The sequence below is a fragment of the Balaenoptera acutorostrata genome, chromosome 4 (genome assembly GCF_949987535.1).
Source record: "Balaenoptera acutorostrata chromosome 4, mBalAcu1.1, whole genome shotgun sequence".
NCBI classification, from domain to species: Eukaryota; Metazoa; Chordata; class Mammalia; order Artiodactyla; family Balaenopteridae; genus Balaenoptera; species Balaenoptera acutorostrata.
The window spans coordinates 150,363,764-150,376,477 of NC_080067.1; the positions used below are offsets into that span (position 1 = coordinate 150,363,764).

Below are 12,714 nucleotides of genomic sequence, written 5' to 3' on the forward strand. Positions count from 1 at the left end.
GAGACTCGAGAGCAGGACAGAAGCGCCACCTCCGTGCCTGCTGGTCTCTCCTCGCCCGACGCCGTCTGCTGCCAACACTCACAGGTCAAGGAAAGGCCGAGGTCAGGGGAGGCTGGTGAAAACGTCTGCAGACTCCGACAGGGACACCCGGGAGTTCCAGGGGAGACCAGTGGGCGGAACGAACAGCAAAGAGCAAAACTTCCCGAAGCTCACGTGTCTTGGGAAGGAGGTGGTAGTGGGAGTCCTGGCGGCCGTGCCACCTGTAGGGGGGCACTCCTGCCGCCCGCCGGCCACGGGGTTCCCATACGATTATATTAAAACACGGCAGAGAAAACACTGCTCGGGACAGGGGGAAAATATAGCTTTATTTTACCATAGGAATTAATAAACTCCGTCACAGAATAAGGACACCATGGGACTCCTTCTCTTTTGTTTCATTTAATAAATACAAATGAATAAAAATACTTTCTTTTGCAAAGAGACTGCCTCTTCCTTCTCCAGATTTCCTGAGCCCCCGTGGCCACAGGCCCACACTCCACCACACCCACCTTTTCCTCTCTCTGGAGAGGGCTACGTCCCATCCAACACGCCCGCAGATACTATGTAGGTACGCTACCTCTCCTTTCCCCGCCCCCTTCCGAATGCAAGTCCTCGTACTGCATTTCAACTTGTAAATGATTCCCTTCTGAGAAGGAGAGTCTGGTTTCCACAGAAGCCCTTTAGCCAGTACCACGAAACACCAAGAAATGAGCGAGGTTTCAGTAAAAGGCTCCTGCCCGCAGGCACATTATGAAAGGGAAAGGATAACGTAAAGTAAAATGTACGTCTTGTAGACTGTCCCTTATTTCAAAAATAGAAACTCCTATTTAAATTTAACCTGTTTGAAACAGGCCAAATATTTGACTGCACGCAACAGATCTGTTATTGCTTGAAACGGAGCCCCGGCCCCGCGGCTGAGCTACCCACGCAGGAGGAATCCAGACCACCTCAAAACCACGAGCCGCAGCTGAGCGCCCCCCACCGACCCGGGGACCCCGGGGACGCCGTGTGCCACGCTCCCACGAGCGCCGGTCAGGTCTGGGATGCAGCACACCTCCGTGCTCTGTGCTAACGGCAGCGGCCCTTCCCAAGTGGCGAGAACGGTTCTGCACTAACGGCAGCGGCCCTTCCCAAGTGGCGAAGAATGGTGTTGTCCCAACAGTTAAAGTTCCTGCTGCAGCCACCACGTACAAACGCGTAGAACTTTCCAGTTTTCAGATTGGAATAGAAAAGCTCCGACACACCCAGAAGACACTCTGACTAAAATCTCGGTCTCACGTGCCCCTGCTCTGGTAAATGCACTAGGAACTGAGACACGAGCGTAAAGTGTGATCAACACCAGCAGGGAAAACGCCGGTCTTCATGGCCAGCAGGAAACTTCTTTTCTATGTGCCCCATTTTTCATTAGTCCACATTTTAAAAAAGTATTTATTTCCTGAAAGTATTTCTAAATGTGATTATTTGTAACATACAACAAATGAAAAATGTGACTAGATTGCAAGAAAAACATTTGCTTGTAAAACAAAGTACTGAAACAAAGTCATGTCCTCCTCACGGGGGACACGGGAGCCCGGAGGGGCCCCCAGGGACAGCCGGCCGCCGCCACCCTCCTGGGCTGCAAGGCCCCGCGTCTTCGAAAGGAGCGCCACGGGTTCTAGTCCTGGGGGCCGGCGCGTACGCCCCGCCCCGCTCCGCACTAAGTGCTGGGTCCACAGGCACGTCCGCTGGAGAGGTAGTGGTGACAGCTCCCATCATCCCCCTGGGCCACCTCGGCAAGAACGAGGGGTGGGTCCCTCAACTGCACCCAGCTGTCATCGTCCTACAGAAACCATCACTGCAGAAGAGAAGGCTGTTTGGGGTGGGAAAGGTAGAAAAGAAATAGATGCTGTGGTTCTGCAAGCTTGCCTTTTTTGGTACCAGCACAGAGTGTCACTGTCACTGTGTTGGAGGAGAAACTCCAAAATCTGCTCGGTGGTGTGCCTGCACGCACGCGCGGGCACACGGCGGTGCACACACGTGGGCAAGGCTCAGAGCCCCAGCGACTTCTGCACGATCTGCTTGGCGATCTTGTAAAACTGTTCCCGGTCATCCCGCCACATTTTGGAGGCATCCACGTTGGCCCCGCTTTCATCGTTGGGCTCTGAAAGAGAAGGAGAACCTCCACGTGAAAGGGGCTCAGGAAAGAAGGACCTGGCAAGACCTCCCACCCCCTGGAGGGACACCACTGATCTTCCCAGAGAGGTAACCGGAGACAAACCGGAAGCGCCGAGGGATGTGGAACTCCGGGCAAGGACATCAGTTCTGTGGAGACAAGAGCCTTCTCCTGAGGGGCGGGGCTGAGCAGCGAGAGGGCAGCGGACAGACCCACCCTCAGGGCTCCTCCACCCGTGCCTCCCAAGGGCCCACACCAGCCAACTCGGCCTCACTCAGGAGGCACCAGCCGAGCAGATCAAGCGGCCGCTGTGGGCCTCCCCCTCGGGCCTCCCGCTTGGCCACCAGCTCCCTCCGTTCGATGCTCCTCCGTTTCACGGGCGCTCTCTTCCCCGGGGGCTGCCGGGCCATTCCTCTCTCGGCTCCCTCCCCCCACGCGCTCTGTCCCTCACCTCCACAGCCAGTCCTCGGAGAGCCCCCGTCAAGGCGGCCACTCACATGACACCCCGAACTCTTGTCTCCCCCGAATCCTACTCCCTCTGCAGTCCTGTCCCCACAGTCAGCACCCCTCCACCCCGCAGTGAGGGCAGGAGCAGGAGCCCCCCCAGGACGCTGAGCCCTAGAGCCGGAGTCTCCAAGGTCCCCCTCCCCAACCTCCCCCGTCCTCTTGGCCTGGGACCCACCCCACCTGTTTCAAGCACGTGGGCTGCAAGGGCGATCCGTGATCTAACAGCCCCACAAGCGAGCGTCAGCTCCGGGCGGGTGGAGGTCCACAGGGCGCCCCGCCCCCAGCCGGGCTCCAGCCATACCAGTCCTGGCGACGCCCCCAGAGGGTCCGCGCCCCCCACCAACCTTGTTAACTCCCACATGTTCTAAACTCACCTCGGGAAGTGGCCCCTGTACCCTGATCTCAGGATTTATCACAGTGTCCTGCAATAGTCGGTGGCTGTGAAAGTTCCCTGAGAATGTGGGGCCTTAAGGTTGGGGTCAGTGTCACCTGAGCTTTACACCCCAGGACACGGCGTCTGCAATACAGTGCCCACTGAATGAATGAAATGCCCACGGATACTCATGGCCAACAATGTGACACGCACGAGACCATCTTTACATCCGTAATTATGAAAAGCAGCTTACGCTTGGAGAAGTGTGTATGAATAACATTACATGAAAAAGCAGAAAAGAAAACAGTATATACCGACTCCTCACGGCGGACAGGGAGCTGTAAGACAAGGGTTAACGAGGAAAGAGAAGCAGCACCGAGCGCCGGGTCTCCCCTCTGGACGGGAACCTGCTGCGTGTCGCGAGCCGGCGGGGCGGGCGTTACCTGCCAGCATGCTCACCACCGACAGCAGGATCTTCTCCACGCTCTGCACGGGGCTCCACCGCTCGGCGCTGCTCTCGTAGCCCATGGGGTCGTCGCCGGGAGCGTGCAGGATGGAGATGCAGACTCTGCCGTCGGGGTAGACTGCGGGGTCAGAGCACACCCAGTGAGCGGGGGGTAGACTGCGGGGTCAGAGCACACCCAGTGAGCGGGGGGTAGACTGCGGGGTCAGAGCACACCCGGTGAGCGGGGGGACGGGCCCGTGACAGGGCGCTCGGTCAGGCCCGCAGAGAGAAGGCAGCAAGCGGCGCAGACACCGAAACGGAGCTGTCTGCACGCGGCACAACCTGCGGCCCCAGCGCCACGCTCACGGCCATGCTCACGTCCGCGCGCTCCCCGCGGGCTCGGCCGGGCTCCCAGGGCACCGCCCACGCACGGACAGGGTGCTGGGCCGGTCTGAACAGTTCTAGTATCATGGGGTGACTCCACCTTCATATGGATTTTAAAAGCATTATATCCAAAGGGGATAAATGAAAGGCTACCTGGCAGCCAGATATTCCACCAAAATATCTCATGTAATTAGGACTCTTCACAACACTTTTCATAAAAAGTTTCTTAGATATCCCTCGTTCTGCCATTAAATCCCTGAAATGGACTCTGTAAAATATACGTTGCCATAGCTGGGAAAAACGCTACAGGAATTATGTAAATATCCAGAGAAAGACAGATACCAAGATTTCTCTTGGTAACTTACAGAAACAGAAAAATGACCGCCTGTCTTCTCTGGAAATCAGCTGTGCCTGAAACTAAATGCATCTCCCATCAACAGCATCACTAACAAGACCCTCAAGATCTGACTCAAGAAAAATAAATTTTCAATTCAAAGTCTGGGGTTGGTCCTGTCAAAAAGGTCAAAAGCATCTTATCTTTCCTTTACACGTACTCGGGGAAATTCTCAGATGATTCAGTATATGCTCAGATATCCAGGAATCACTTGTAAAACTGTAAGGCTATTAAGTTATAATAATAAGAATACCAGACAATTTTAAATAAATTTAATTCACCCTCACTCATGAGCTCAGCATTTCGTGACCATTCAGAAATGTGAGTCGTTATAAACAGCCTTTCTTTTACACCTGGTCCCTCGTTTTCCTCATGCATCCCTTGTTCTAGTGGTTTCTGCGCTTTGAAACTGTACCGCAAACTCTCACTGAAGGGTTAGGAAACCATGCGCGACCTGTCTCAGACACCAGGATGTCCGTCTGAAGTCCACACACACCGGACCTGGCGCCCAGAATGCTCTGAACAGTTCTCTCTGCCACGGACAGAGAGGAGCTGTTGCAGAGTTCTCAACTTCAGTGTCACTTCCTCAAGGTGACAGCACCATGTGATGACACCACTGACCCCAGAAACATCAAAAAGCAGCTGTGTCCCTGCCACCCCCCCCCACCACACCACAGCAGCGTCACTTCCTAACCCTCCCGAGTCCCCGCCCAGCCGCAGCGCTTCAGCGCCAACAACTCCCGCTGGTGCCAGGCTGGCGGTCTCCCCTCCAGGCCACGGCAGCGACCCAGCATGCGCTCCGCTCCACCTCCAGCCTGCACCACAGTCACCCTTCAAAGGCCATGCTGGTCACGCCGCCCCTCACGCTCACTCCCAGCCCCTCAGCGGGTCTCCACTGCTCCTCGGATAAACATAAAAGTCCTTAATGCTGACCGAAAGGCCTGAACCGGTTTGGCCCCTCCCCCCTCCCCCTCCCTCCCCACACTGGGCCTCTGCACCTGCTAGACCCCCTCCCCGCCCCAAACAGACCGCTGGGCAACTCCTACAGCTCCTCCTGCAGGTGGTGGGTTCAACCACCACCCCTGCAGGTGCCTCCCTGGCCTCCCATGTGGTTTCACATCTCCCTGTATGATTTCTTCATCAGCGTCCATCACTGCCCTCAGACTGGGAGCTCCTGACCGTCCAACCCCCCACCTCTGATGGTCTGCTCACCACCCCATCCCAGCAACTCTCAGTGAATCTGCTGGATTATTTTTTTAAGTATTTATGGACCGACCAATTTTTATGACATTGGTAGACCTACTGAATAGCTCTTCTCAAAAATAATTTTTACAAAATAAGAGTAACACATACCCACCTACAGTAACGCCAAATTCAAAAACTATTTGCATTGATTACCTGAACATCAAAAATAATATCAGGCTATTCTTAGTACACACATAATTCAATCAGTTTATTGGCCATATCTGTCTTTAAACCACATCACAGATATCGTTCTAAAGAATGTATTTATCTTCAATATTATCTTATTATTTATTTATTTATTTTTGGCTGCATTGGGTCTTCGTTGCTGCGTGCGGGCTTTCTCTAGTTGTGGCGAGCGGGGTGGGGGGGCTACCCTTCGTTGCAGTGAGTGGGATTCTCATTGCGGTGGCTTCTCTTGTCGCGGAGCACGGGCTCCAGGCGCTCGAGCTTCAGTAGTTGTGGCACACGGGCTTAGTTGCTCCGCGGCATGTGGGATCTCCCTGGACCAGGGCTCGAAGCCGTGTCCCCTGCATTGGCAGGCGGATTCCTAACCACTGCACCACCAGGGAGGCCCTTATCATTTATTTTTTAATTACCCACAATCCTCTTCATAGTTGCATTTTATGATTAATCACCTTGAACTTGTTGACTTCCTCAATCAACTCTTCTGACCATAATGAATTTTTAAACTTTGTATTATGGAAAATTCCAAACACAGAGCAAAACAGCAGGATACCATGAATGCCCACATGCGCACAATCTCTAGGCCTCTCCTGGAACCATCGAAACTACTTCAAAAGCACTTACTGTTGGGATGAAACATCTCACAGGTAAATCTCATCTTTGGAGGACTTAACGGGTAATCAAGTGGGAAACTCAGGATGGCAGGAAAAACCCCAAACTCAAAACAGGTGTCTTCTGGGCCCCTAAAAGATACAAAATACAGAGACAGAACTTCAAGGTAGATTTTTTTCAATGTCTACCACACTTTAGAAACGAGTTAAGGAAATATCTACTGCTTTACAAATGCGCATGAAAAGATTATCTAAATATTATAATAACGATGAATTGGTATTTTTTTATGGTTGGAAAGTAATGTGTCATTGTTCTGTTCCAATCAGGTTTAAATCACAAAGACCGGATCACAGGCACAGTTTTCACATTAATAAGGTTGAGAGTGGGGCAGCAACACCTGCTGAAAATGGCGGGATCAGAGAAAAGAACTGCAGCCGACACTGCAAGATCACAGGGATTCTGTTTTTCTATGTGGTACGATTACATTTTAGGATAAAGATACAAATCATGGTACATGTTAGAGCAGGATTCTATTGTACTAAATGAATGAGGGGTTAAGAGTTGTTACTTCAAAGGCTATTTTTAATCTTTAAATGCGCCTGAGAAGTGGTTTGGTAACCTTCGAGAAACAGGTACAGAGCACACACAGATCACCGTGACGCTCGCGCGCACGTGCGTCAGCCGCAAGCCCTGACCTGCAGGCCTGGGCTTGTGCCACATCCTGGGACGATGTGGTCACCTGAGTCCTCACTGTCACCAGGCACATGCCTGCCTGCCTGCCTGAGTTCACGTCCTCCTCACGTGGAAAATGGCAGAAACGGGCCAAACCACTTCCAAAGTCCTTTCAAATTTTAAAGCTCTGTATGTGTAAATGAACACTATCTTGACCAATAGACAAGACGCGAAGGCCAGCCGGAGAGCGAGGGGGACAGCAGCCCAGCTCGCACTGTAACAGACAGAGGGACGCCTCCTCCCCTCACAAACGTCCTTTATACAACATGCACGACAGCAGTTTAAAATCTAAGACCACCCTTCCTCTGTACATTTTTATCAGGAGGCAGAGCTGCTGAATGACAGCTACACACAGCGACACCAGACAAGCACTCTGGGAAGATGGGTCAGTTCAACAACGAAGAAGAATCCCGTTCTCTTTCTGGGCGCGGAGAGGGCAAGGCCCCAAGCGTGTAACACACGAGCCCCGAACCAGCACAGGGGCCGAGACCCCGCGCTACAGCAGCAGTTCAAGTAGACAAAAAATTCTCAAAGAAAGTGTGCAGGCAGCTTCACCTCCACCCGGTGACAACGCCCAGGCATTTCGACGGCACCAGTGCAGTGGAGGCCAGGACTGCATCACGGGGTGCGGAGGGGGTGGGGAAATGGCCAAAACGAGAACAAGGCAGCAAGTGTTTGGTGGAGACACATTTTTTTCAACTGAAGACACACATCTGGATTCTGAAAACTGTGTCCTTGCTACTTTTGGGGAAACCAAGAGTGGAAAGCTACTCTGTCGTGGAGGGATGAGCGTCCCCGGACGGCGGCACCCAGAGCCCCGGCAGGAAGCAGGGACAGGACGGCCGCACGGAGAGGCGAGCTCGGGGGCCGGGGCTCCCCGACAGCCGCCCTCCAAGCCCTCCGCCCTGAAGGGGGTCAGCGCCGAAGGCAGGGGAGAGCCTGCGCCCCCCGCCCCTCTTCCAGCCTACAACTCACAGTAGAGGATAAACACCACGGCGCTGGCCCTCACACGGCCTCCCGAGGGAAGGTGCCAGGAAGCAGTGCTGTCACCTCAGCGAGGGTCACGTGACTCAGGCCAGGTCCCGGGTCGGGGGGCTCAGTGGGGAGCAGAGGGCGGCTCAGGCTGCTGACCCAGGAGCCTGCGAATCAGGGCTGCGGCCACACCAGGAACGCTCGCAGCGCCTCGGTATTCTTGGCACCTCCAAGTTAGAACGGAAAAGAATGTCTGGGTAGTTAACTGTTTTTGGACTGAGCCAAATGGTATTTTCTCAAGACTTTGATATTTGCTCAGGTCTTTGTTTCTCATAATAGAGCTTTCTTTAAAATAAAAAAAAAAACAAAACCCACTAGGTCGTCCATAGCTTCAGAAGCAAGATCAAACATTTCCTAAAGTGCTCCCACATCTGAAACATCAAAGCCATTTTCAAATGCTCTGGTTTGCTACTGGTTTGAAACAGGGGCTTCTTTCTCTTCCAGAATGCCCAGTGCCTTGGCCCAGTACACAGGTGCGCCCACGTGCACGGGGGCCTGCCCGTTGACTTCATGGAAAACGCTATCGAGTAAATTCCTGGACCAAGACGGGCGATATAATTAGCGTTATTTTTGGACACGCTTTCCTGTCATACTCAGGACAGCCTCACTCCTCTTTCACCAAAGAAGGCCTCACCTCGAAATCAAATTTATCTGAGGCAAATACAAACTCTTCAAAGCCTGCAAGTTATTTTCTATCTTAATTGATTAAAATAACGGCCTAAATTATTTCAGAGCTCTGAGGTAAGTGTTTTATTTATTTTCTGAGACTAGTATTAAGAGTAAAGCAGAACGCCCTTGCTCCCCTCTGTAAAGGCAACAGTGCACTCTGACTTCCCGGCTTCAGGGGAGCGAGAGGCCAGGGAACCAGCACTGGGGGAGTAGCACCCACGCTCTAAGCCCAACCAGGGCCCAGCAACGCTCACTCCTCCCAAAGGGCAGCGCTGGCTCAACACCCGCAGCCAAGCGCCGTCACTGGTGGTCGGTCACTTGCAGAGCCAATAAAAACTGGAGACACGCTTGGTTAGTCTTTCAACATTAGACTCGAGTGAGGCACCGTGCTTTGCCTTTCATCTCTGAAACTGTACGGAGAGAACGAAAGCAGCCCACGCCTGCGTACTGAAGGCGGCAGGGAGGCCAGAGTGCTCCACCGTGGCAGCTGGGTGTGTCCGGGCGTCAGTGAGCCATCTGCCCGCCAGGCACGTTCCAGGGCCGCAGCCCGCATGTCACTCCAGCTGCGGCAGGTGTGGAAGAAGCTGTTCTTTTGCAAGTTTGTCACAGCACACAGACAAAATTCTCAAACATACATACGAGGCTTGAAATAATGGAGACCGTAAACCCATTCACTAGCGCACACTTGAACTGGATTACCAAGGGACAATTATTCTCCAAAGCCACGACCACTTGAAGCATAAAAAAGAAGGGCACACTGCTCCACAAACCCCCTCCAGCCCAGGCGAGGGTGTCGCTGCCCTCGCGCTCTCGCTGCAGAACCCACACGGAGCACCCGGCGGTGGCGAGAGGGGGCCTGGCGTCAGAGCGGGGGCGCCACCTCCTTCCTGCGCCCCTGGCTCCGCAGCTCGGCCGAAGCTTCTTGCCAAAGCCCCCACCTCCCCAGTGCAGGTGGGCTGCAAGCACAGCCCCCAGGCCAGGGGCTCTAGAAGCCACGACTCCAGCTCCGGGGTGCCCTGCTGTGCCTCTAAGCCCCCAAGTCACTGAAGGAGCGCCTGTTGCGTGAAGGTCACCCCGCCAGCAGCGAGGCTGCACAGAAACTGACCAGAAGGTCCCGCTCACAGGACCTTCACACCGGCAGGAAAGCCAGGACGGGCTGCAGGGAGCTGTCGTCCCGGCGACAGTGCCCTCGCTGCCTCTCTCCTTGGGAGCCTGGTGGTCTCAGCCGGACTATGTGTCTACACCCATCTGGCACCAGCCCTGATTCAGCGCCGAGTCTCTGGGGATGGACCCAAGAGCCGCTTTCCTCTTTTGTTGTGTGCTAAGCACCCTAGCGATCCTGATGTAGAGAACCAGCGCTGGTTAAACTGTGAGGGAGGAAAAGGACAGGGCCTTCCATCTCAGGAAAGCACGGTGGTAACAAATACAGGCTTCCTTCCATATAATTATGGGTCAACTGATTCTGACAAAGGTCCAAGGCGATTCAATGCAGGAAGGATTTTCTTTTCAACAAATGGTGCAAGACAATTGGACAGCCACATGCCAAAAAATGAAGCTGGCTCCTACCTAATGCTATACTCCAAAATTACCCAAAATGGGCCAAAAACCTAAATTTAAGAGCTATAAATATAAAACTTCTAGAAGAAAACAAAGGAGAAAATCTTTTCAACCTTGGGTTTTATGACACCAAAAGCATAATCTATACAAGGAAAAACTGCTGAACTGCGTTTCATTGGAAATGAAAACCTTTGCGTTTCAGAGGACCCCATTAAGAAAATGAAAAGGAGGGACCTTCCCTAGCGGTCCAGTGGTTAAGACTCCATGCTCCCAATGCAGGGGGCATGGGTTTGATCCCTGGTCAGGGAACTAAGATCTCGCATTCCGCACAGCTCGGCCTAAAACATAAAAAAGAAAAGAAAAGATAAATGAAAAGGAAAAGGAAAGCTGCAGAATGGGAGAAAGATATCTGAAAATCATATTGATACATCTGATAAAGGACTCTGTATCCAAAATATATAAAGAACTCTTAGGACTAAATAAGAAGACAACCCAATTAAAAAATGGGCAAAAGTTCTTAAGTTCACCAAAAAAGATAGGTGAATGGCTCATAAGCCCATGAAAAGATGCTCAACAGCATCGGTTATTAGGGCAATGCAGTCCAAACCCACAAGGAGACCCACCTCACACCCAACAGGACAGCTGGCATCAGACACCACCAAGAGGGTGAGGAAGTGGAGAGCCGAGAACTCAGCACTGTGGGTGCGAGTGTAAAATGGTGACACGACACGCCGGGAGGCCCACTCCTGCGCATCCAGCCGAGGGAGGGGGAAACCCGTCCGCACAGACTTAGGCCCCGTGTTCGCAGCTGCACCGTCACAACAGCCGAAGAGGGAAGCAGCCAAATGCCCGTCGATGGGTGAGCGGGTCCATTCCCAGTGGACACAGCTCGGTGGTGACGGGAAGGAGCCGCTCCCACAGGCTGCACCGGAACCTCGAAGACACCACGCCCAGGAAAAGGAGCCCGACACCGAAGATGCTGTATCGTGTGATTCCACTTGCAGCAGAAGTCCAGAAAAGGCAAATCAACAGAGTCAGAGAGCAGATCAGAGGGTGCCCGTGGCTGAGGGGGACTGAGTGCACAAGGGCATGAGCACGTGTTTGGAAATGCTCTAAAAGTGAAGTGTAATGACTGCAAAACTCTATAAATTTAATTGACTAAAAATCATTGACTTGTGCACTTAATACAGGTGAAACTCTGCATGTAACTTCTATCTCAATAAAGCTATTGAATGCACCTGGCCACACCAGGCTGAGAGATCAGCCTCAGCACCACTGCCACCTCGGGCGTCCTGGGCACGGCGGGGCGCTCAGCGCTCTCCCACCCGAGGCCAGTAGAGATCTCCCCCTGCTACCCGGTGTGACAGTCACAATGTCTCCAGACACTGCCCAAAGTCCCTGGGGGCGAGGCCACACCTGGTGACAACACTGGTCTAGACCCGTCGTCCAGCGTCTGCCTGAACCATGGCAGTGCTGCCGGCATCCTGCTGATTGGATGTCCGTAACTTATACTGGACAATGACGTTTCCACTTTCTTTTATGACTGCAGTGAATGTTGTAATAAACTTCCTCACACAGAGGTTTTCCTAACAGAATGTCTGATGAAGACATTCCCAGGGTGGGAACCGCTGGGTCAGAGAACATACAGTGCAAATTACAAACATCTATTGTAGTATCTCAGGCTTATCTGCACAGGCACAATCCTGACAGGAGCCAGGCCTCTGTCAAGAAGAAAGGCTGGTGCGGAGGGCGGTGCCGTGACCGTGGCCTGGGCACCCAGCATGAGCCAAGCACGGCCTAGGAGGAGCCGCAGCCGGGGGAATCCTCCCCGCCGCAGGTGGGAACCAGCTGGGACCCAAGTGCGCCAGCGGAGATGCGGGGATGGGGTCAGCCAAGGGCTCCCAACCGCTGGGGAAGGGAAGGGCCTTCTCATCTCACCACAGCCTCGGGGCCCTGATCTGGAGACGGGACAGCGGCTCGGCCGCCGACCAGGCAGGGAGGTCACCACGCGGCTGCTTGAAGAAACCTGGGGCAGGACAGAAACGGGGCAGCAAGACGCCAAGGGCTTCACGCCTCTTCCAGCCACGGAGGATAAACCGCCGTCCTGCACGGCAGGGCTCCTCCTGTCCTGCAGAAGCTCGCGTCGACCCTCCACAGCTGCCACGCCGCAGCCAAGGGCCAACGAGGTTGCACAGGCCGGAGACCCTGCAGCTGGAAGAGGTGGAAGTGAAGCCACTGGTCTAAAAAGGTGTCGAGGCTCTGTACTGATCCTAATAAGTGAAGGTCAGAGAGGCAGAGTGACTGCCCAAGACCATAAAGCCAGGCCAGCCACACACGGCTCAGGGGCCCGCAGCCGTCAGTGTGACTGACCGGAAGCCCCAGGCCTCTCC

General features: G+C 53.7%; 1 protein-coding gene across 4 annotated transcripts in view; it reads right to left on the reverse strand.

Annotated features, from left to right (window-relative positions):
• Positions 1 to 346: 346 nt before the first annotated feature.
• UBE2G2 (ubiquitin conjugating enzyme E2 G2) overlaps positions 347 to 12,714 on the reverse strand; it is a 29,317-nt gene continuing 16,949 nt past the window's right edge. For 3 of the 4 annotated variants that reach the window (XM_057545579.1, XM_057545582.1, XM_057545580.1), the window contains 3 exons: positions 6,347 to 6,465; positions 3,531 to 3,655; positions 347 to 2,179 (listed from right to left, as the gene is read on the reverse strand). In XM_057545579.1, the coding sequence (XP_057401562.1) occupies positions 1,871 to 2,179; positions 3,531 to 3,655; positions 6,347 to 6,465 (553 nt within the window). In that variant the 3' untranslated portion in view covers positions 347 to 1,870. Of the gene's footprint in view, positions 2,180 to 3,514; positions 3,656 to 6,346; positions 6,466 to 12,714 lie in introns of all 4 variants that reach the window. The other variant, XM_057545581.1, reaches the window with a different exon arrangement.